The sequence below is a fragment of the Ciconia boyciana genome, chromosome 20 (genome assembly GCF_034638445.1).
Source record: "Ciconia boyciana chromosome 20, ASM3463844v1, whole genome shotgun sequence".
In the NCBI taxonomy this organism is placed as follows: Eukaryota; Metazoa; Chordata; class Aves; order Ciconiiformes; family Ciconiidae; genus Ciconia; species Ciconia boyciana.
Window position 1 is genome coordinate 646,833 of NC_132953.1, and position 24,361 is coordinate 671,193.

A 24,361-nucleotide genomic window follows, 5' to 3' on the forward strand; every position below is an offset into this window, starting at 1 on the left:
AGTGACCCCAAATGGCGGGGGGGGTTGATCCCTCACCCCTGTGTGGGCTCCGCTGGGGGGAGGCAGGTTTGGGGCGGGCACCCCAAGGGGGTCCGGGGGGGGGGCGGGGGCCATGGAGCCCGCGGCACCGCCGAGCCGCCAGGGGGCGCGCCCGGCGCCGCACCTCGCTTCCTCTCTTGGCGGCGCCGCGCAGGCGCAGTGCGGGGAGGGGGCGCGATGGCGGAGGGCCCGAGGCCGAAGAGGAAGCGGGAGGAGGAGGAGGAGGCCGGGGCCGCGCCCCACGACGGGGCCGCCGCCGCCGTTCCCCCTTTCCCGTTGGCGGAGCTGCGCCTGCGGCGTGTACTGCGGGAGTCGGCGCGGGACAAGGCCGTGTTCCTGCACGGAGAGGTACCGTGGGGGTGTGTGGGGGGGTGGCCCGCTCAGGCCCGCCGCCATTTTCCCCGCTGAGGGCTGGCCCCGCCCCGCGGCGGCAAGCTCCAGGCAGGCCACGCCCCCTGTCCGCAAGGCCACGCCCCCCGGCGCCACATGGCGAGGCCGGGTTCAGCGTGGTCGGGGGCTCCCCGGTCACCCCCCCGGTCCCCTCCCCTCGGCAGGGCTGCGGCCCGGCCCAGCCCTTCTTTACTCAACAAAGCGAGGCCCCAGGCTCGCTTTTCCAGCCCGGTGCTGCCCAAATCCGGCCAAGGGAGGGGGCAAGAGGTGGCTGCTGTCAGCAGCAGCGCACTGGACACCTTATTTCAAGCCTCAGGTTATTTTTTCTTATTAGTATAGCTGTTGCTTTTGGCCCTGAGAGCTGGTTTTTCGTGTTTGGTGGGTAAAATGGCATTGAAGTGCAAGGAAGATGCTAACTCTGGGGCTGTCGATAGGATAGGCATGTCAATCAGGCGCTGTAAAGAGGAAACTTGCAACAACTCTTTAAGTTTTGCAGCCAGAGAGCCTGACCGTGGTGCAGGAACCATGCAGCCGCCTCAGCGCCTGTCTCCTGGAGACGTGCGTCCGAGCAGGCGATGAGGATGAGGAAGTTTCAGTCTGCTTCAGTCTCAGGGCAATGGGTTGATGGTCAGTGGGTAACCGAACTGGGAACAGACCTGCCTGCTCTACCCTGTGAGCGTGGCTGGGTTGGGAGCCCCAGGTGAACCCCTCTGCTCTCCCCAAGTGGTGTTCATTGAGGCCTCACCTGGGTCCTGTACGAAGGGGAGCGACTCAGGGGTGTGCTCTGCACCCCGTGCTTCCCCAAACCAGCATGTCAGGCCACGTCTGGATCTGGGTTGTGGTTCCTCAGAGCAGGGAGGAACCTAGGTTCAGCCTAGGTTTGCTTCCTGACTATGATGCAAACTCCTATGCCTGCCTCTGCCCTCTTCCTGACCCTCTGACTGCCCGGTCAGCAGCCCCGTGTTGACTTGCGAGTATCTGAGATGAAATCAGTGATGCGGGTCAGCGGGAATGCAGCTGTGGGTGCTGGGAGCATCCGGGGAGGTGTAGATGGGCTGAGATGTTGTCCACATCCCATGCTCCCTCAGAAAACTGCCTGTGTTCCCTGATGGGGAGCAGATTCCTGGCATGCTTTAGGACAAACGTGCCTTTTATTTTTGGACAGGTGCTGCCCAGTGGTGGGCTGGACTAGGAGGGGGTTTGTGCATGAGAATTGAGGGGCTGCAAGGTGTCTGCTGTGGTCCCTGGGTGGAGACGTTCAGGTCCTGGTCTCAAACTGTCCACCCAGCGCTGGATCCGTGTTTGCCATGGCTTTTATCCGTACTTATTCCAGGTGACCAGCCCCTCCGGAGAGGGGACAGATGCCGTAGTCATCCTGGAAAAGACTCCTTTCCAGGAGGAGAAGGTATTGGACCTGCTGAAGAAGCACACGAAGCTGGAGCTGCAGATGCGCAATGACATTTACAGCACGTACCACCTCTATCCTCCACTGGAGCTGAGCGGTGAGCGCTCTCGGCCTCGCACGGGGGGTCCCGGGAGGGTGGCTTGCTCCGTAGCTTGGCTGCGGACCAGCGGTCGTGGCTGGGATGCCGGTCGGCGTGCTCCTGCTGGCTCCAGAGGGGAGGATGCAGCGAGCCAGGCAAGTGCTGCTGCCATACCCGACCACGTCACCCCAGTTGTGGTTTGGCCGCCAGCAGCAGACCTGGCCGAGGTCTGGAGATCAGTGGATCGTTGCCGCTCTGAAGGCGACATCTTACTCCCAAGGCTTTGGATGCTGCCTTGTTTCACCCCCTTTTCACTGCACTGTCAGACACCTGGCTCAGCTGATGAGTAGCTGGCTGTTAACTGGCTCTTGCTTGATTACTTGCCATCATCTGCCTGTACCTTGATTTAAAGGTGAAGAAGGGCTTGTAGGTCTGAAAGCTTTCCTTGTGGTTGTTTTCAGTGATGTCAGTTAATCTGGTAAGATATTGTCTCTCCCCATAAGGTTTACCTTGAAAACAATCTCTGCAGAGCACATCTCAGCTTCTCATTCCAGGGTATCGTCTCATGTGCTTTATTTTTGTTGCGGGATGTCGCCTGGTAAGGACAGACAGCTAGTGTGTTTGCAGGGGCGATTTAAATGCTGGTAACCTCAAGTGCCTGGGGCAGATGGGCACCCGGCCTCTGCCTTTCAAGCCTCTCCCCTCTGATTTCACACATCCATATGTTACGAAACCAAATTAATAACCGAATATGACAAGGTCAGATGAGCGGGTGGGAGAGCATCAGTGGAAGGCTGTCATCCTGCGAGACGGATTCCTATTACGGTGGAAAGGCACCCTGCGATTGCGGCGCTCTGCAGCCGCCGTCGGAAAGCGGCGCTGCTCTTTTGGCAGGCCGGGCATGTCAGTTTAACGGTGGTATGTGTTTAAATTCTGGAAGTGCAGTGACTAATTATGTGTCGACGCTTCCGTAAACACGACGATAGCCAAATGGGTTTAACAGAGTCACAATTAGTCAGAGTGATAGCCTTAGGTAAGAAGTTGTGGTCCTGAATTAAATTTTCGGGATGTTTCATGTGCCTTCCTGAAAATGCTCCTGTTTTAGCGCTGTGTCCATGGTGTAGGAGGGAGCACTGCCTGGCTTTGGGACCTTGAGTTGTGCAAAACTCCTCTTGTCCTGGTCAGGACTCTAAATCAGAGGTTTCGGTGTTACAACACCACGTTTCAACAGCAGGAAAACACCGCGACACCACACTTTTCGTGGATGCCGTGTGTGGGAAGATGTTAAAGCCATGCTTAACTCTTGCTTGGGCACCTGCTGCGTTTGAGGCTGGCAGTGACTTGCAGCGATTCCCACGAGGTGGCATTGCGAGACTAAAATCCTCTGGGCCTCTCTCCAGCTGCAGCCCTGCCAGTCGTGCTGGCGTCTGACTTCCTTGTAGCGCTTTGCTTCAGCGCTGTGTAGTTCCAGCGTTACTCCGATAGCAAAATTTTTTAATTTAATTTAAGATTTATGCCAGGTGTGAAACACCTCGCTGGGGTGAAAAGGCTGTTAAAGGGTTGCCGGTCTCTGTCAGCACCGTGCCAGGTCCTGCTCTTTTGGAGAGGCTGGAGCAAAACCAGGTGAATCTGGGTCTTCTCACATCCTGTTTCTGGGCCTTCGTTAAACTAAATCCTCGCTGGGGTTGTTTCTCTTCGGCCTGTCCTCTGTGCCGTGACTCTGCCCTGCGTAGCCACGCTGTTTGTTTCGCGTATGGCTGGACCAAACCTGCTGCGCTCTCAGATGAGTGTTCGTGCCATTCCTCTTGCGGGTTTGAACAGGGGAAAAAAGCCTCTGGCTTCCTTCTGCTGAAGTTCGTCTTTTTAATTACTTTAAAAATTGCCTTTAAAAGGCAGGTTTTGCAGAAACATTACACAGTGGTGCATCTTTGCTTCCCAGCCCTCTCCTTGGCATCGCTGTGCCTGCTCTGGATGTTGGGCAGCAGACCTGGGAGGGACTGTGGACCCCGGTGCTGCCCTCCAGGCTCCCCAGCTCTGAGCGGTGAGCGAGGAGGCTTCTTCCTTCAAAGCAATTCAGAGCCAAATAGCTGTTTTGTGGGCACGTTGCATGAGACGCTGGCGAACAGTTGGGCTGGCACCAGCGGAAACGGTCGGGAGGGGAAGGAAATTGCCCTTTTGAGCTGAGTCATGGCCCGAGGAGGGAGTCAACGTGAGGACTGCAGCTCATAAACCTAAAATAAAGGATAAATTTCCTGTAAGGCTGTAGACAATGTCAGGGCTTGTGAGAAATCCCTGGACGTCGAATGATTGTGTGGAGACACAGCGAGCACTCGCACGGAGTCTATCTCAGTCTCTTGGTTGCGGGGTTAGAGAGATACAGGGTTTTATCTCCTGGCGCTTGCAGGTTTACACCTGGTTAATGTGATGCAGTAAAAGTATTTTGCAGAAAAGGTCAAACTTTGGCATTAAGCAGTTCCTTCGAAAAGTTGCGGTGTCCCACAGAAGAGGATTTCACCCCGGAGATTTCACAAATTTCACACACCCCAGGTGGCCAAGCTCTCCAAGCTTTCTCAAGGTAAGGTAAACCTCCGGACTGAGGCAATTGTGACCGCAGGTGACTCATGATGTTGGGTGCATTGACGGCGTGAGGAGCTGGCTCTGGGTCCCTCTGCTTTTTTTGAAATGCATTTCTCAATGCTGCCTTTGTGGTCCGAAGTCCCCAGGGGGGCTTTTCATTCAGCTGGAGTTCCTTGGTAGCTGAAAGTGGATATTTTCTTCACCCTCTCCCCGCCTCCTTGTTTAACTGAGTCAGATGCTGTTCCCTCCCTGGCGTCAAGCTAACACAGGCCCCGTACGATGAAAGCTTGTTTTGTCTTGGTGGTAAAAGAGGCTGCGAGGCTGGACCAGTTGCTTTGTTTGCGTGGTGAAAGCAGAGAATGGGAGGCCAAAAGAAGCACATTACCTGAGCAAATGGCTCCCTTCTGCCCTGGGAGGAGGAATTTCACTCTGCCGGTGCTTAAAGATGAGATTTTTAGGGCTGGGAGCACACCGGGGCGTGGGGATGTGTGAAGACCACGCCGGTCAGAAAGAGGACCTCATCCATGTCTTGCTTGGCTCGTTGGTTTTAGTGGCCACTAGGAGAGACGTGTCAAGGCTAAAATGCAAAATAACATTTGCAAATCAGCTTAGTAATGGTCATAATTCGTCTGAAGGGCAGCCCAAAACCACCCGACTAAGGAGAAGGAAATTTGTGAGCGAGTTTTTGAGGAGGGGTGGTGTCAGAGAGCGTGCCCTCTGACCGTAACTGCCCTGCTAACAGCAAAGGCAGGCGCGCGTAACTTATTTTAAGGCCAGCTGCTGGATGTTCCCTAGATTTAAGAGGCAGCTTATGCCTAGAGGTGTGAGATGCTGGTGGAGTAAATCCCAGCTCTGGGACTCTCCCTTGCAGGGAGAGCAAGGGCCGCTTTCATAGCAGAGGAAAAATTTTCCTGCTGCCAAAGGCTCGATTGCAAAAGCCAGATGGTTCAAGCAACATGTTCCCTGATAACATCCAGCTCCTGGTGGTGCTCACACCCGTTTAGCAAGGAGAACTTGCTGTTTCCAGCAAAAAGCAGCCTCCTCTTGCCTGGCTGCTGAGGGATGTTATTTCACAGCACCAAAGCTGCACCGGCTAATTCGGGGGCTCTTATCGGTCCTTTAAGGAGTCTTTACTCACTGGGCACGGCTCATCCCTGTGCTGCGGGCTGAAGCTTATTAAAAACATCTAAAAACAAGCACATCGGGAGATGCTCCAGCTCCATCTCTCCAACACGGGGTAGAGAAATTGTGGGAGAAATGGGAGAGCGTGGAAGGAAAGTATTGAGTCATTCAGGAAGTGATACATATCCCTGCCGTCCCGAGCCCAAAAAGCGTCTGGTTTCAGGCAGCGAGGAGCTGGAGAAACTTGCACGAGCTGCACGGGGAAGGTTGGTTCGTCTCCCGGCGTTTCCACGCTTGCCTGCCTGTGGGGCTTGCCCAGCGAAGAAAACTCTTCGCATTTACACTTAAATAAAAAGCTGGCTCCTGAAGCAGTGGGAGCATGTGGGGTGGTTTGGGGGATGGGAGGAGGTATCACCGTGCTTTGCTCTGTTTTTTGGAGGTTGGTAACATGCAGATTTCCTCTTCACTGTGGCTGTTGCAGCTAGAGCCCACAGAGTCCTCCTTGGATGAGAACCAGGGGCCAGACAGCCTTGGCAGAAGTCTCCAGCAGCACGCTTGGCTTGCCCTGGCATGTGCTGGCCTCGGAGACTGTGAGCTCTTGCAAGTTTTATCCTTTTCTTTTGTGCTTTTATTTCATTCAGTAACGAGAGCCCCAGATGTCCGAGGCAAAGCCGTGGTCGTTCCTGGTTGGGGGTGGGTTAGAATTAGGTGTTCCCCTGTGACTGCTGCGCAGTTGTGATCGTAAAACTAAATAATGTTAATACAGCAGGGGAAGGAGGAGGAGGTTGTGCATCATTATATTTAGTTAGGGCTGCATCAAAGGAGATACCTGACGATGGGAAGACAGCGCAGAGCTGTATGCAGCAGGAAATAGTCTTGCAGAGGAAAAGAAAACTTGCAAGAATGCAAGTGTGACTTTCTCTGTTGTTTCCTGGGCTTGGCACCTTCCTGTGCCTGACGGTTGAGTTGATTAGGCAGATTACAAGCCAAAGCTCAGCTTCCTACTAGCGAAGGGAGGATAAAGCACCCCTGCCCAAAAGTACGAACAGGTTGTTCCTGCCCTGTGTGCTTCTCTTGGCTCCCTGGCATGTTTAAATCTATTTAGAACAAAATTACAGTGGTCAATTTTAATGTCACTGAGTGGGATGGGAGAAGCGAGCGCAAGGCGTCTCAGCGGGTCACCCTGGCCTCTCTTTGCCATTTGCATCGGTTTGAAGTTTGACGTGCCGAGCTGGAGGGGGATTTTGGCAGAGCCTGGGGACAGCGTGGTGTGAAAGGGGACGAGGCATCGCTCGTGAGCCTGGAGTGCACTTTCCTGCGTGCACGAGCTCTCTCTACCTCCTTCCCATCTGCGACATGTAGCTGTCCTGCGCCGTAGGGAGCATGGGGTAGCGCGTTTCGTCCTTTCCTCTTGGTGACAGCTGCCTTCAGCCCTTTTTTCCATAAGTGCCCCAAATTGAGCTGGTGTTTTGGTTTTGTTTCTTGTGTCTTGGGTTGTTTTTTTCACTTTTGTTTTTAGCAGGAGAGGGGAGAAGTCATTTTGTTTCCGGTCATCCGAGCTTCCTTTTCTCGTGGGCAGGGATACAACGGTGCAGTGTATCCCCTCAAGCACCCTTCGTAGCGTGAACTGCCCGATCGGTTGTTCTCTACCACTGCAGTAGTTTTGCCTCCTGCTCATCCAGGTTCCTTCAATTAAACCTCCTTTCTTATAACCTGCAGTTAATTGATGGTCAGTCCTGACTTCCAGAATAAACCACAGGCATTTTGTGGTGTCCCTGGGCTGGTATTCAGGAACACGCCAGCTGATGTGACTCAGATGCGAGTGGAGACAATCCCTGACCCTTCAGCGACTTAAAAACCCACATCATATGTCCAGCGGTTCTTTACCCCTATTTCCAGGCCAGGGTAGGTTTCGGCTGCCCCACGGCGTACGTGATGCATCAGTGCACGTGGAGTCTGCCAGGAGCAGGGCGGCTTTTAAAATGGAGCATAAACGCGGCTGGTTGCCAGCAATGGAAAGATTTCGTGGCGAGCCCGGTCTCGCCGTGGATGTTTCCTGTGGCTGAGCCCAGGCTTAGCTGGGACTTTGCATCCTGTGTGCGGGCTCCTAATGGTAGTCAGGCTCTGAGCATTTATCAGACAGCTTCTCTGGCTGTAGTGCTTTATGCTAATTAGCATTGCTGGGGTGTTTCAGGGTTGATGAGACCTCTAGAAGGGAAATAATCATTAGCGAACCACAGCCTCTCCCCCTTCTCCTTTTCCAAGCATCTGCTGCTCAACTGCAGCTGCACATTAAGGGTTTCTCTGATCTCATGTTAGGTTTTAAAGTATCCTAAGTGGCTCTCCCCACCAAGAGCAGCCACCCCCCAAATTGGGGAGGTGCCGGAGAAGCTGGGGAAGGGTCTTCCGCAACCCCATATCATCCCAGTTGGTGCACGCGATGCAGTTATCACCACCCTCAGCATGGAGGGGTTTCTGCTGCAGTCCGTGCTCTTATTTTGGGGTAGAAAATTAAAATTATGGAAGTTTCAGCCTGAGGCTGGATGTGGTATTTTCTTATCTTTTGCCTTTTTGGTTTCTCCCAAGTGCTTTGCTGGTCTTTTTAAGTGAGGAGCGGAGGAGCTACAGCCTTGTCTTTTTTTTTTTTTTTTGCTATTACATCATCCCGCTAGAAGTGCTAATTGAGTCCTGGAAAACAACCTTGTTTGAACATGTGTATGGTGGGAATCAGACCAGACTGCCCTTGTGGTTTGCATTTTCATATTTCATGTTACCAGCATTTTCCTGTGGATTTCAATAAGCTGGGTTTGGCATGAAATGAAAAGGCAGAGTCTCCCAGCTTGTGCAGTGCCGACCTTAAAAAAAAAACAACAACCAGAAACTAGAAAACTAAAAAGAACCACCCTAAATCCTGGCTTTAAGAACAAATAGATATTTATATTCAGTGTCTGGCTAGCATATATACGTATATAAAGCGTGAAGCACGACTGTTTGGTACCCTGGTGAGTGTGCAGCCCGTGGTTTTCGTGACCGTGGGAGACCTTGGCCACAAGCTGCAGTGTTTGCAGCACCCCAGCCACTTGCTTCCATCCAGCCTGCTCGGGGTTTGTCCAGGCTCGCGGGGTTTTTCTCCTTCCTGCATTAAGTTTTATAGCAGTTCTCTATTAGCTGGGAAGGTGGAGGCACTGCTGGTGCCCTTGGAGTTGTGGCAGGCTCCGTATCACACAGCTAATCTCCGCCAAAGAGGGATATTTTTCAAGCGTTTTACCACTGTGGGTAAGATTTACTGCTGCTGAGGTCAAAGCTGCCAGGTTGACGAGGTACGCGCTTGCATCCTTTTTAATGCCACAGAAATTATGCTGCAAAGTTTTAATCTTGAGGTAAACAGAAATTGTTTTCCTTTTGCTAGAATCAGCAGCTAAATGCTCTTTGTTTGTCAGCTGGTGCAGGAGAACCACCCAGTCCTCTTCCCTCAGCTCGTCCCGCACCGTGCTGACCCATCAGCCTGCGTTGTTTGCTGTGGATCTGTCCCTGTGCCCTTGACCTCTTTGCTTCCTGTGTTCGGGGCTCGAGGCCGAGCATCCTGATGGCTGAGAGCTCTGGGAAGGAGCTGCTCCTCAGGCCAGCCCCAGCACAGCCCCGCTGCTCGCAGCTCACGCGACGTCTGGTTTCGTGGCTGGAGAAAGTTGCTAGGTGCTCGCTCAATAACATCCCATGAGCTTTGGATTTAAGTATGAGGAAGATGCGTCTCTGCCCCTGGGGTCACGTTTCTATCCTGGTTGTTGACACACATAAGCTCTTCCCTCGGAGCCCCAGCTCTGCCCCGATGTTGCTGATATGCCTGAAAGAGCGAGTGTGGGAAAAAAAACCCCTTTCAGACAGCAAACTCCTCTACCTGAACTGGAAAGACAGGCTCTGGCTGCGTTGTTGGCTTATCCTTCCTCGAGAAAAGCAGCAGCAGCCTGGGACTCCTTTGCTTTCCATGTCTGTTCTCCCCACTCCACTATTTTAGTGGTATCTTTTAAAAATGCGTTAGTGTGGCATTTATTGGAAGGGAAAACAGATTTATCATGAAGAAAGTAATGTGGATTTCATCTGTGATGGTAACTCAGTAAACATGTTTGTTTCTAGAGATAAAAACCACAGTGGTGTACCCCGCCACAGAGAAACACCTTCAGAAATATCTCCGTCAAGAAGTGCACCTCATCCGTGAAACCTGGGAGGATTACCAGAACATAACGCTGCCCTTCATCCAGTCCCAGAGCTTCAGCATCCAGGTATGGGTACCACTGCTTCCCCTCTGCAGAGATGGATGTCTTTGGTTTCCTTCTTCAACACGCTGGGCTGTCAGATGTCTCCTCCGAAGCCCAAGTTGGAGGCAGAAGAGTCGGGAGTGCTCTGCCCCCATCTCCACGTTGGTTGCTCCATCAGCGGGTTGTCAGCTCCGTGGTACCGCACCCTCTCGCCTGGCTGGGCAGCCTGCTTCTCGAACGCGACTGGCTGCAGATTATTTCTGCTGGTCCTGAGTTGTGATGCTGCCTGAATGCATCCCCTCATCTATTGCACTTCCTTGAGGCTGTCTGACCTTTGGGGTAAGCTCAGCGATGCTCAACAGGCCTCTCTTTCCCTTAAACTCCCCCAGTGTCCCCATCCTTCTGTCCTCTGGGGCATCCTTCTCCAGCTTTGCAGAAAGACATTTGCCTTGGGGATGTACCTGAAGTCGCCTTTTGCGAGGTTTCTGGAGAATTCCTGTGCTGGGGTGTTCCTCATCCTTTCCGAGGGTGACTCCCTGGGCGTTGGTGCAGTTTGCTGGGCTTTTTAGGAGTCTCTTGGGTGTTGTGGAAATGGAAAGGCACAGATTGCTCTTGGATTCCTGCATCACAGCTCACTCCTCAGGCTTTGCCTACAGCTACTCTGCCTTTCAGCCCTTCGGTCCATATTCCACATGGCAAAGCTGTACTTTTAGTGTTGTTCTTGCCCCAGGCAGCAGCAATGGACTTTTTTTCCTGTTTTGCATCCTTTTTGACCATTCCTCTCCCTATCTTTCTTCTTTAGAGACCAAAGGAACACAAGTCTGTAGGGACCAATTCATGCCGGCCTATGTAGAAGGGGGAATAAACCAAATCCTGGGTCTGCTGAGGCTATCCATTAAAAATAAACCCCAAGAAACAACCAGCCACAGGCCTTGGGTATCCCCTACACCTCTGACTGCTGCCTTAAACAGCAGCAGAACGGTTAACAGGGTTCACTGTTGCGGTGCCTGTTTTCTAATTGCTTGCAGATGAACGTGAATCGTGCTTTCTGCGACTCGTACCAGAAGGCACCTTGCAAGCTGCAGTGTGCGCTCAATTACTCCTCACCCGCCTGCTTTTCTTTGCTCCGTCATTCAGCTTTGTCGCCGGCAGGCAGGCTGCAACACCAATAACATACAGGTGGCATTTATTAGCTGGAGAAAGACAAGAGCGTGTTTCTACCAGACAGCAACCTGCGCAAATGTTTTCTCCGTGCCTTTGCTCTGAAGGCTGTTAAGTTTCCTGGTGTAGCAGCTGCCTTCAGAAGTTGCTTGAGCGTTCTCTCTTTCTGCCTCTTCTACCAAATGCTTGTGAGCTGATTCCTGTACATGGAAACATATTCCTGGTGACCATCGGGAGCATCTGCCAAGAGATCTTGGTCAGCACAGTCAGCCCTTGACCTCTGTGATTTGATAATGCAGTTTCTTGTCTTTAACTGGGTTTGGTGAGCGGAAGGGGAAATGCGAAGGGTAACAGAAATAGCAGCAGACTACAGAAGTGGCTCTGTTTTCTGCTAGAGGATGCAAAGCGTGGATGCTTTTAGTATAATAGTTTTATTGTGGTGCCAGTCTCTGGACATGTGTTGTCCTCGCTGGGCTTGTGCTGGAAACGGCAAGAGCAGTCAGCTGATGACCTGCCCATCACATGAGGCAGTGCTGGGTTTAAAATTCAGCTCATCTGATCGGTGAACTTATTTAGGGTACTGATAGCTTGGCACTTGTGAAAAGAGCAGGCATTAAAAAAAAGCCAAAACCCAAAGGGCAAACTTTCATTTCCTGCTGAGCTTCCTGCCCTGCTTTTCTTCCGGGGTTGCAGAGCACAGCGATCTCATGCCATGCTTTCCAAAATCGCTTTGAGAATCTAATCTTCTCTAAGATGTTGCCAGGAAGAAAAGACCAGAAATTTAAGAAAAAAAAAAACCCAACAAAAACCAAACCAACAGATCAAGGGAGGAGAGGTTTGTTTGTCTCCAAGGTTACATTCAGGTCAGTTCACAATGATCCTAAGTTTTGATTGGATTAATTAAACTCTTGACAGAGTTCCCCCAAAGGGCTGTCTTTTTATCTTGAGTGTCTGGTGTGACCAAGCTCGCTCAGTGTGTCTGTGAGACTGGCTGCATCTTCCCTACCCACCTGGAGCAATGGCGTGGTTTAATTCCAGTCGGCAGCTAAGCCCCACCGAGCCGCTCGCTCACTCCCCCCACAAGGGGATGGGGGAGAGAATCGGAAAAGTAAAAATGAGAAAACTCGTGGGTTGAGATAAAGGCAGTTTAATAGGTAAAGCAAAAGCCACGCACCCAAGCAAAGCAAAACAAGGAATTCCTTCACTCCTTCCCATGGGCAGGCGGGTGTTCAGCCATCTCCAGGACAGCAGGGCTGCATCTCGCGTAACGGTGACTTGGGAAGACAAACGCCATCACTCCCAACGTGTCCCCCCCTTCTTTCTTCTTCCCCCACCTTTACATGCTGAGCATGACGCCATGTGGTGTGGAATAGCCCTTTGGTGAGTTGGGGTCAGCTGTCCCAGCCGTGTCCCCTCCCAGCTTCTTGTGCCCCCCCAGCCCACTCGCTGGTGGGGGGGGGTGAGGAGCAGAAAAGGCCTCGGCTCTGCATAAGCACTGCTCAGCAGTAACGAAACATCCCTGCATTATCAACACTGTTTTCAGCACAAATCCAAAACACAGCCCCAAACTAGCGACTGTGAAGAAAATGAACTTTATCCCAGCAAAAACCACCACATTCTCCACTCCTTATTCCATACCATTTACGTCATGCTCAGGTCCCACACTATCCTCATTAACCTCCTAACCAACCATCCTCATTAACCAACACCACCCTTCCCATCCTTCGATACAATACACAGATATCATTCCCCTAGTCTATGGACCACCCCTGTGAAATGCCTGTAAAATGTCCACAAAATGCCCACTGAGTTCATTTAGTCCATGACTGTGGGCTCCATCTGTATGGTGGTCACTCAGGACAGGAGAGGTGGTGTGCTGCGTGGAGTTACCGGGCACCAAAGCCAGCTCAGGTCGGGTCACTGCTGCACTTGCACTGCTTCTTGTAAGGCTTGTTCTCCACTGGTTCAGGTGGTTCCTGCTATAGTAATTCCTATAACACGCAGCTCAAATCCTGGGTTACAACAATTTAAAGGTATTTCCATTACAATCTCCACCCCTGGTCCCTTTGGGCCAGACCATTGGGTTTAACATTGAAATGAACTGCTCCCCTTGCCCCTGCTCCGGCTTGGACTTATCCACAGACTGCAGTCCCTTAAGGGTGTACCTGCTCCAAGTGGAGCCTTATCTATGCGCCACGGTCTCTCCAGGGGTATACCCGCTGCGGCATGGACTTAGCCACAGCCACAGTCGCTTTGAGGTGCCCCTGTTCCAGCGTGGCCTTCTCCAGGGGCCACAGTGCCTTCAGAGATAGACCTGCTCCAGCGTGGCCTTACCCACAGCCACAGTCCCTTCAGAAATAAACCTGTTCCACCATGGCCTTACCCATGGCTGCAGTCCCTCCGGGGGTGTACCTGCTCTGTCGTGGATTTAGCCACAGCCACAGATGCTTTGAGGTGCATCTTCTCCAGTGTGGACTTATTCCTTGGGCCCAAATCCCTTCAGAGGTATACCTGCTGCGGCACAGACATAACCACGGCCACAGACACTTCGAGATATACCTGCTCTGGTATATCTTATGCATGGCCACAGACGCTTTGGGGTGTCCTGCTCCCACGTGGATTCATCCACAGGTCACAGTCCCTTCGACTCAAGTTCACACTGGAGTTCCAGCCTGTCCAGTGCAGCAGCGCAGAAACAGCAGCGATGCCCTGGCCGTCTGCCAGCCAAAATGTTTCATACCTAAACTTGTTGGGGAAAATGATGTTTCAAAATGGTTTCAGCGTTCGAGCCCTGGCCGTTCTCTGCTTGCCTTGTCTTATCTTCTAGGGACCTGGCTGGGGACTCCCTGGGCAGTCCAACACTTAAGACAGACTTAAGTTAGAGCACAAAGTGCGTTTTGGAGGTGTAAGGAAGGATGCTCAAGCTCAGGTTGGTAGCCAGGAAAAGCAAAGATGCTTTCCGCTCATCTTACTCTGTCACTTATCCCTGGTTTCTTCATTTTCATAGCTGAAATTTGCCTCTGGATGGTGCTTTGCTTTGAAGGAGGAGCACAGGAGGATAACCAGAGCAGGGATTACAGGCAGTCTGGAGGCTGAAGCTTTAAATACAGAGGAAGAAGAGCAGCAAGCTGTTTTCTAATCAGCCAAGAAACCAAGAGACGTGCATTGCCCAAGAAAACACAGGCCTTCCGTATTCGCCCAGCGAGTGCTGGCTGCCAGCAGCTGGAGCTGCATCCAACCTCAGGCTCGCAAGCAATCTGCTCCTTCCTTTCTAAATAGGAAAAATCAGCTGAGTTCCCGTCCCGGACTTAGTTGTAAAGGTTTCAGTGCAGCCTGGGAGGTAAAAAGGTGCAAACAGCCCCGTGGTGCTGCAAGAGGCATCTGCTGAGCCCCACACGAGCTGGCTTCCACCGCTGCCGGGGTCTGGCGTGCTCCGAGTTGCTTGTGTTGGTGGCTGATCTGTCTGAATGCCTGTACCTGTCCATTGCCAGCTGGTGGGAGCACGGAGGAGGGATGCTGCTGCCCCTCGGGGGTTTTAGTGCTTGCAGCAGCTCCGTCTCCGGCCACATAAAGCAGCCAGGTCTAGTTTATTGCTAGACCCCATCGGGGAGAGCGATCTCCAAATCCTCCTAGGGGTAAATGCAACTATTTCTACGCTGGGCTAAACCATCTCTGTTCCATGCCTCGTCTCCAGCTGTGGCCAGTTCTTAATGCTTGAGAGGAAAACAAAAATCCCTGAATAATTTAGCTCGCCGGCGGTGCAGTGCCATGCAGTGGGATGGGGGGGGGTATCTTTTCACTGAAGTGCTCATAAAAGCCTGGAGTTTGTTGTTGGAGCGTTTTATGGATAATTAACTACAAATGTTATCAGACATGACATTCTTTGGTTGTCTTAAAATCAAGTTGTTGCTTTTTTTTTTGTTGTTTTATATTCTACTTGCAGTGAACATGCACTAGTCCATGAGCTTGGGCTAAATATGCCTGAGGTGTTGGGTTTTTTTCTCTGCTGGTTTATAAATCGCATATTTCTCTTTCAGTGGGTGTATAATATCCTGGAGAAGAAAGCTGAGGCCGATCGAATCATCCATGAAAACCCAGATCCTTGCAATGGCTTTGTTCTAGTTCCAGATTTTAAGTGGAATCAAAACCAGGTTCGTTTGCTCCTCTTATCTTTGAAGGGATGCTGCTTGTCTGAAGGTAATCCAGAGGAAACGTCCACTTTCATGCTACTAATAGCACGCTAATGAAAGTTTTAGTAGGGGAATGTGTCCTTCCTTTTCACACTGTCATTAAGTGATGATATTGCCGGGGCCTTTTATCACGTGCTGATTGTGGACGCTGCAAAACACAGGCTGTTCTCGCTGCTGCTGGGTGATTTATTTATTAGCTTGGCTTTCTCTTTCCTGTATTAGCCCAAATGTTGTCGTGATGTGTTTGAACCTAAATCCAGCTGCATATTTGTTCCTGCTGAACTTGTTTGGGTTTTTTTTTTTTTTGCAAGCCTCAACTTTAGGTGCAAACTGGGCAGATGTGTTGTCCTTCCGTTGCTGCAATTAACTCTCCTCCGCACAATATTAAACAGATGGTCGTTAGCTTATGAGCAGCTGCTTAACCCCTCGTGGGAGTGGCCACTCGTTGAAACGCAGAGGTTTTTAAGCCCAGGCTGTAATCCTAAGTCGAGTGGCTCATTATTTCTTTGGGCTCCAGCTCCCTTTTGTGCTCTGCGCCTGGGGAGGTGAAACTCCACACGTGCACCCCTTGAAGTCCAAAGAAGTCCCCTTCGTGTTTCTGATCCTCAAAATGCTTCTGTGGGTGGCAGTGGGGAGAAGTTGCCGTATGATTAAAACGGGAACTAAAAACTAAAAAAAAGGGAACAAGCCTGCTTGTGGGCAACAGGATTCTGTATTTCCATGCTGGCAGCACCTATTTCTGGTCTGGTGCTGGGTCACCTGGGGGAATGGCTTGGGGCGGACAGGTGAGTAAGGCACTGCAGGGTAGTCTCCGGTCACCACAAATTCCTTGCACAACAGCTACTCCAAAAATTCCTTGTCAAGCTGTGATGGGGTAACCAAGCTCCAATTTCTGCTTGTTCACCGGGAGGCATGACCTTCTTCCTGGAGAGACTTTGCAAAGCAGGTGATACACAGCAAGCTTGCAGTCCTGCTTACGCCACCGTGCCTTGTTCAGTGCCCTTTACTTTCAGGGTGGCAATATTTAGGGATCCTAAAAAGTGCAGCACTCTGCCCCTTTCCTTTCTTCGAGCCAAGCCTTGGTGTAAATCCTCATTTGCCGCAACCAAGCTTCGCAATGCACATCAGGATTGGAGGTGGATGGGCTTAAAATTGTGCTTTAGCTTTCTCTAGAGACCTGTTGTACCCACGTCTTGCAGCTAGCATGGTCAGGGAGCACTTAAATGGTAGGATTTGTCTTTAGGGGAGGTTTCCCTATGCTGCTGTCGCCTCTTGGTACGCTGAACAGGATCTTCTTGATTTCTTCCCAATGCCTGGGCTGCTGTCTGCAACAAGAGAGCCGTCATCCCTGGGGCTATCTCGGAGCTTTGCTTTGCCTGTCTCTTTCCCAGGCAGCCGAGCCAGCATCCCAACGAGGGCTGTCGACTTCTGCCTTCGAGCCAAGGAATTTCTTCTTGGCTGTGGGTGACGGCGAGCCAGAGCTGATCCCGGCAGCCCCGGGGCTGCCCGTGAGCACCAGTTCCTTCTGCCGCGTCCCACCAAACAGGCGAGGCTACTAAATTAAATTAGGGAGGCGAGACAGAGCTCCCAGCAGGACTCTCCGAGCCTGCCCTTAGAAGTCCCTTCAACAGCATCGCCTTGCACTAGCTTAGCACCTTGTCTGCAAATGCTACGAATTCACCTGTAATTATTTCAGGTTGATTGACGAGAGGGAGATTTCTCGTTTGCATCGTGAAGTCTGCACCCCGGCTGCCAGCCTCGACCTTCTGGGCGCTGCATCAGCTCCTGCTGCCCAACCTTGATAGTAGTTTGAGTTGGTTTCTTGGGGTTTTTTTTATTATTATTTTTTTTTAATATGGTTTTTTTTTTCCACTTCTATTGAGTTGATTTCAAACCCGCAGGAGCCCCAAGGCGTTGCCTGAAACGGTGCCCGGCATGACATCATCCAGGGCCTTTTTAGCAACAGGCTTATTTGTTTCAAACAGCAACATGCAGATGTTGTTCTAAGGAGAAGAGATGTTTGCTTTTCCTCCTGCCAGCCAGCCCTGATCCGAAGAGGACAAGCTGATACGCCATCTTTTTCCAGAGCTGTGCACAGGCTGCTTTGGGAATCAAACCGAACCACGAGCATCTCTGTGCTGGCTGGGTGCAAATAGCAGCTTCGTGTTTTGAGAGCCCCGAGACAGGGTCCTGAGAGCATCTTTTGGCACAAGCATCTGTTTCCAAATAGCCAGATGGGTTTCTCGCAGCCCTGAAAAGATCTGCTGGGCCTCAAGTATCTAAACCCTTTGCTTTGCAGTGTTTATATTAGAAAGCCACTAACTGAGCTGAAGGAGACAGGGATTTTTTTTTTTTTTTTTTTTTTTAAGTGTAATGATCCGCAACCATACGTCTTGTTAAACATTGAATTCGGTAAGTGCTTCAGGAGGTGCCAAAGGTCTGGCTGAGAGCTGTTGAACGGACGTATTTTACTGCACTGGGGTTGTCCAGTGACTGATTAGGTCTTGAAAATAGTTATTTATAGAACTGGTGCAACTGGAAAGTGGCCGGCTATTTGCACAGTGGAAATATAGGAAGCTTTTCACTCGGAAAAATCTACAGTTGCAGTTTTGGCCACTGCGATCCACTGTAAATCCTCGTCTGAGCGTGGAGATAAACCATCCGCTTGCTCTGCAGAAAAGGCCGTGCTCGGTGCGGCGTCTGTGCATGGGGGATGCTGGCAGACCCCACAGCCTCCTGGGCTCAGGCTGGTGGGTGCCTCAGTTTCCCCCCTGGAGCACAGTGGGTGCCAGCACCTTTTCTGCCAGCCTCGATCTGCACTGGGACAGCGTTTTTGAGCTGCTCAGGGAGATGTGAACGTGCAAGGGCAACAGCAAGTGCTGTGTTTACGCTAGAAAAGGGCTGATCCGTCGATCTGCCTTTAAAGCTGAGAAGATATTTGTGAACCTGCTGTTTATCGATTGGGGTGAAGCTCTCCTCTTTTGGTTTTTCCTGGGCAAACCGCAACGTGTCCAAAAATGATGCTGCTTTGAGGTGCAGTGGGTTTGTGAGCGCATCTCGTACTGGGAGATTCGTACTGGATTCAACCCGGCTTGGCTGTGGGTTAAACACGACGGCCGGTAGCCCCGTATAACACAGCCTGGAAAGCTGCGGTTGCTGTGTCAGGTCCAAAGTCCTCGTGCCTCTGTCTGCTCTTTCTGCGGTTACCTTCGTCACCCTCCTCCATCTCTCTCTCTGCAGCTGGATGACCTCTACCTGATAGCCCTCGTTCAGCGCCGGGAGATCAAGTCGCTTCGGGACCTCACCTCTGAGCACCTCCCGCTGCTGAGGAACATCTTGCAAGAAGGCAAGGTAAGCGCGAGGCCAGTCTGACGCTGCTGTCCTGGCCAGGGAGAGCACGGCCTGCCTGCCGCAAGGTCGCTGCCTGCATTCTCCGGCAGCTGCCTGACTGACCCACGCACAGCATCTGTGTGGGGACCAACAACCAAGAGATGATGGTACGTCGCGAACCAGGGCTGCGCTGCCCTCTCTAGCATCTCTGCCCGGAGATCCCTGTCCTTGCTGCTCCTTCAGCACCTTCCCCCGGGGCATCAGAAAGCCGTGCTTCATTCGAGGTGTTTCAGGGATGCTTGATATTTCTCAGTTGGCAGTGAGCTGCAGGAGTTGAGCCCTGTCCTCCTCATGTTGATAACTTCCTTCCCAACCCCTTGACGGTTTTCACCAGCCGACGAGTTTTTTCCAGCCCCGTGACGGGGCGTGCTTGGTAGATGAATGCGTGATAGCTTCTCTTTCCTTCACTACATTCAAAATTTGGAAAGTAATTGCGGTGGGGAAAGCAGAGATTAATTAAGAGATTAGTCAGGGGATTGCAGCGCGCTGAGCAGCGAACCAAGCCAGCGTGCCAGAGTTCGCCGTTGCTGTTTATAGCTTTAATTACACCGGCTGGTAACAGGATCCCCATAACTTGCCGAGCGAGCCGAAGCGATAAGGGTGGAAGGGAAAACGATACGAGCAGAGAGCACGGCCCGTCATGGAGGGAGAAAAGTGGGGCAGCCGGAGGCATCGCTCCATCCCTGCGGAGACTGAAACAGGATGGGGAAGAGCTCTGTCCTTCCCAACTTCTCCCTCTCCCTTGCTGTGAGGATGGAGGAAGCAGAAATCACTTCTGCCTTTCTCTCCGCCTTTTGTGCCATCCGGGGATGCTCCCTTCCGTCCGTTGCAAGGTCTGTCTGTCCATGCGCTGCCTGCCCCCAGCTGCCCCGTGCCCTTGCTGCGCGTTGCTAGTCCTGACCTGTGGGGTTTTTTTCTCCTTAGGAGGCCATAGCGAAGCGCTTCAGTGTGCCCGGATCCCAGCTGCGAATCTATCTGCATTACCAACCCTCCTACTACCACCTGCACGTGCATTTCACCGCCCTGGGCTACGACGCCCCGGGCAGCTCTGTTGAGAGAGCCCATCTCCTGGCAGACGTGATTGACAACCTGGCAATGGACTCCATGTACTACCAGAAACGGGCTTTGACCTTCGCCCTTCGGGCTGACGAACTTCTGTTTAAGAAATTCCAGGAGGCAGGAAGAGTGTGAGCTGGCAGAGGCGCTTTTGTATCTTTTTATTTTTAATAAATGCCCGTTTTCAGGGTTTGGGTTTTTTTTTAAAGGTTTTGGTGCTTTTATTTTTTTAAACTCTGGTTTTGTACAAATTGGGGCTGACGGCCCATTGCTATGGAAACCGTTCCTTCTGCTCAAGTCAATTAAAACATTGATTGAGTAACCCCTTTTAGCGTACTGGTTTTTACCGGGGTCGTAGCACCAGACTGGGCGCCTCTGGGATGCAGCGAGCAGAGGATTTGGGCAGGAGGGTCTGTGTGCATCCATCTTCTCCACCCAAAAGACAGCCCCAGCCACCAAACGTCAGCCCAAACGGGAGAGTAGGCAGCCGGAGGGATCCAAGAAAACCCACCGTCCTCAGAAAGCTTCACTTATTTCCTATGTCTTTACCCCTGGGAGCGGGATTGCAGCTTTCCTGAGGCAGGGAGTGGTTTCTTGTTCCAAATAAATCAAATGACTAACCCGAGCCTTTGACCCTCCCGGCCGGCTGGCTGCCGTGGGCTCCGTGAAGGCAAACGTGACTGCGGATGCTGCCTGATCCCGGGCCTCAGAGCCATCATCTCTACCCTGCTAATTAGTCATACATCTGGCTTAAAGGAGTCATTTAAAAGGGCAGCCCCTCCCTGACACAGGCTTCTCAAGGTTTTGCAAGGATTCCTCAGTGCGCTCGTTAAAAAAAAACATAAAATAAATAAGATTGCTCTTCCTTCTGCCAAGGTGGTGGCACAGCAGGACAGTAAATGCCTTCCTGCTGCTGGAGGGTCCTGGCACAGGGGCCTCCCGAGGCTTTGCTGCCGCTTTCCAGCTCCAGTGAGGTTTTTCGTGCTCCTTCAGTGAGCTACCAACTTCTTCCTCGCTGCCTGACTCTGTTTAAACACTCCTCACGCCGTGACCTGGCGAGAGCTGCCCGTTGTGGTGGGAAAAACCGATTTCTAGGTACAGAGAGAGGCTTGGTCTGCCAACCCAGCCATCATTTCCCCTGCATCTTCTCCGCCCGACACCAACCTCTGAAAACTTCATGAGTTCTTGCTGCCAAAAAGGGCTCTGGTTTCTGGTCAGCCGGTAACCAGGGATGTAATTGCAGGAATCATCTTGCCGGCTACCCCAGTTATTTACTCCTTTCAACACACTGGGCTCTAAGGGTTGGGGTTTTTTTTGCTGATGGAGGTGTGGGAAAGAGATGGGATTTGTTTCCAGGGCTGCTCAGTGTGCCACAGTGCTGCCCTGTGACAGAGGGGTCCAGAGCCGGCTGGATCGCAGGTAGCATCATGAGAGATGCCCGGAGCTTTGTTCGGCTCATCCGATTAATAAATATTCAGGTCAGGCAGTTCCCTGGTACCTTTTAGCAGCAGGGAGAGGCAGAGTATCTGGATGCAGCCACCTTTTCTTATTTCTCTGCAAAAATGCGATACGTGGTAAGAAAGCCAGGGTAATCTGTTAGGGGAGTCTTCCCCTCTTGTTGCAGATCTACCCATCTCCTGAGCAGAGCACATCTGGGGCCAGAGTTGATTTAGGAGCTGGGGAGCGGTGGATCTGGAGATGATCGGTGTGGTTGGCTGTCCCCTGGCTCTTCGCATCCCTCGGTTTTAAGTTGCTAAGGGAAAGGGATGAGGTTTTTTTGATACCAGAGCATTTTCTGTGCCAGGAGGGAGCTTGGTCTCCCTGGGTGAGGGAACATCACAGTTTTACGTACCCACCTAGGTCAGCCCAGGAATGGAGATGGTTAAACAACAGATGGGGCCATCCTGTCACCCAGGAAGCTTCCCTGTTCTTCAGGTATTAAAAAAAAAAAAAAGCTGTCTTGAAAATAGACTTTCCGAGGGCTGCGACAGACGACCGAGCAGCACATCTTCCGCAGACCATCTGTCTGCTCCCGCTGGAGGAACCATTTCTCCTGGGAGACTAGAGAGCGTGCTGCCTGGCCGTCACCCATCTCCGCTGGGAGCAGCGGGGGGATACGTGGAGCCCGGGACGGGGGCTGTCCCTGCCTGCCCCAAGAGAAGAAGGCAGAGGGATGCATTTTGATGGAGCCTCAAAGGATTTATTGAGGTCCTGGGGCTGGGTTTGCAAAGCCAGACAGCGTTTCTAGGCTATGGGTTGAGGAAGGGTGAGCCCGAGGTGGTCGGCAGGACAAAGCCGGCTTGTGCCGGGCATGAATCGCCCCATTCTCATCCCTCTCGAGCAGATGCTGCCAGCCTGGCCGAGAGGGCATCCCCCTCCTCCTTTATTAATAGATGGTGCTCGCCTGGCTCCTGCTTTGTCCTCGTCACCCTTTCGGGAGCGTTTCGGCTGGGGCGTGATGGCACGAGGCCATCCTGGGATGGCCAAACCTCTGCCCGCGCACTCGTGGGGCGAGAAAGCGGTCCTGTTCCTCACTGCTGCAGCCGGGGCATTTCCTAAACCGTTTATTGATATGATTTCCGAATAGCTTTGGACCAGGTGATGGCAGAGCTCGTTACAAATTCACTTCTCAAACAGCCAGGATTTTTTTTCCCCCCCTTTTCTTCTCCACATTACTCGGTGCTCATCATGCTGAATTAATCTAACTGGCGATTTATCCTTTGTAAATTAAATATTAGGGCAGGGTGTAGTCATTAGCAATGACTAACTACCCAGCAAACGCTCGTGGCATTCTGCTAAGGCAGCAAATATGTTTCCAAGGCGCGGTATTTTCTGGTGGGTTTTAAAAACGCGTCGTCTGCTGGAGCTGCGGTGGCCACTGGAAGCTCTTTGCCGGTCTTCGGGTCCACCCAAGGGGTCCCCTGGGAGATGGGTTACCCAAGGAGATGCGAGTAGGCGAGGCAGGCACCCCGTACCTGCCCCGTGGATGCTGAGATGTCCTGAGGTTCCTACGGGGTGGACACAGCTGGTGTTCACCGCTTGGCCTGGGATCTCCGTCGTTTCCCCAGACCTCGGTGAAGCTCAAGCCACAGCACTGAGACCTCTCGGCGTGGAGGTCCGGGCAAGGCAGCTCGTGTGGGAGACGTGGAGCTGGAGCAGCTCCCCGATGCTGGGTTGGCATCTCCGCAAGGGCTTTTATTCCGCTCTCGGTCCTGTTGATGCTGCCCCAGGCCGCAGCCACGGAGGATGCTCCGGGATGGAGTCCATCACCCCAAAACGAGCCCATCCCACCATCATCAGCGGGAGAGAGCTGGGGACCAAGAAGATCCTGGGAAGCGAAGCTTTGCGGCCTCTTTTAATATTCTGTCCTGGGGGCACGGTAAAAATAGACATTTGGGATGCATTATTATTGCTGGAGTTTTATTGAACTCCGTTTATTGTTTTCAGATGCAATAAACCTAGCGGGGGAACCCAAGAGACCGAAGGGTCTAAATATTTGTCAAGCAAATCCCAGCTCCCCGCGCTGAGCTGCGGCCCCAGTAATTACCCCAGGATCGTCTACGAGCCGGTGGCAATTAAAGCCTAATTACGGCAGGCTTGCCTGTCACCACGGGTAAAACTCTCTGCCCCGTTGCCTCGCTTCTTCCCAGCAAGGAAACCCCATCCTACGTAGGTTGAGGGACGAGGTGAGGATGCTCTTCAAATATGGATGCAGTTGTTCAATTAGCCTTGGCAAAACCGGAGCCATCGGCTCAACAAGTAATTTATCAATGGATATTGTCGGTGCTGGATACCTCGGTCTTCAGATGGAGCTGGTGCTCTCCAGGTTCCCGCTAGCTCTTGCTTTCCAGCTTGGTAAAGGGGAATAAACTTTGCTGCCTTCAGCAACAAGCTGCCTGCTACCAGAGCCAATATTTCGCCTTATTTCCCAGGTCAAAATCAGTGTTTATATCGCTAATTATCTCAGGAAGTGGCAAAACCCCACCCCTGCGCAGGAGGGATGGATTTTGGACCGTAGAAATCAACGCCTCGAGGGGTCGGCTGTTGATTTTGTATATCGCGATGATAAGATGGGATGGAAATGAAATCCCGTGGGAGATCGAGGTGGCCGGGCACGGGGCATTCTCGCGGTGGGAATTAATTTCTCTGCAGGGAAAAAAACCAAAAACCAAACCCAATATTGAGCTGATGATTTGACGCAAAACCATCCCTATCCCCAGAGCCTCCGCACATCACCTCGTGCTTGTTCGGCTGGCGAATTTGGTGGGGGAACGATGCAACCCCCCCCAGCGCAGCGTAAGTCCCCGGTGGGGTAAGCTTTGCTCCCCCCCCCCCCCCAAAAAAAGAAAAATTTGCTGTGAGCTGCTCATTTTGGGGTGGGTTTTGGGGAGATTTGTACCAAGGGGGGGGTCCGAGCCCACCCTAAGTTGGCTGGGGAGGGGGCTGCCCCCAGCGCTGTGATTTTTGGGGGGTCCACTGGGCATGGCGGGGGTGGGTGGGTGGTTGTCCTCCCCCACCTCTCCACTGCCGGGGGATGGAGCGGGGGGGGGGACAGGGGTGCTTCCAGCTCCCGGGATGCTCTTCCCCTCCCTCCCTCCTCCCTCCCTCCCTCCCTCCCATCCCGGCTGTGTGCGCAAGCGTGCCCGCTCCCCGCCCGCCCATCCCCGGGCTGGCTCCGGCATCCCGCACCGGGTCCCCC

General features: G+C 52.4%; 1 protein-coding gene across 1 annotated transcript; it reads left to right on the plus strand.

The window, feature by feature from the left end:
* Positions 1-209: 209 nt before the first annotated feature.
* On the plus strand, positions 210-19,950 carry DCPS (decapping enzyme, scavenger). Its single transcript, XM_072884629.1, has 6 exons — positions 210-387; positions 1,763-1,931; positions 9,744-9,889; positions 15,064-15,177; positions 18,457-18,567; positions 19,531-19,950. Exons 1-6 carry the CDS (start codon positions 217-219, stop codon positions 19,795-19,797), a joined length of 978 nt encoding a protein of 325 aa, XP_072740730.1. The 5' UTR covers positions 210-216; the 3' UTR covers positions 19,798-19,950.
* The last annotated feature ends 4,411 nt before the right edge of the window (positions 19,951-24,361 follow it).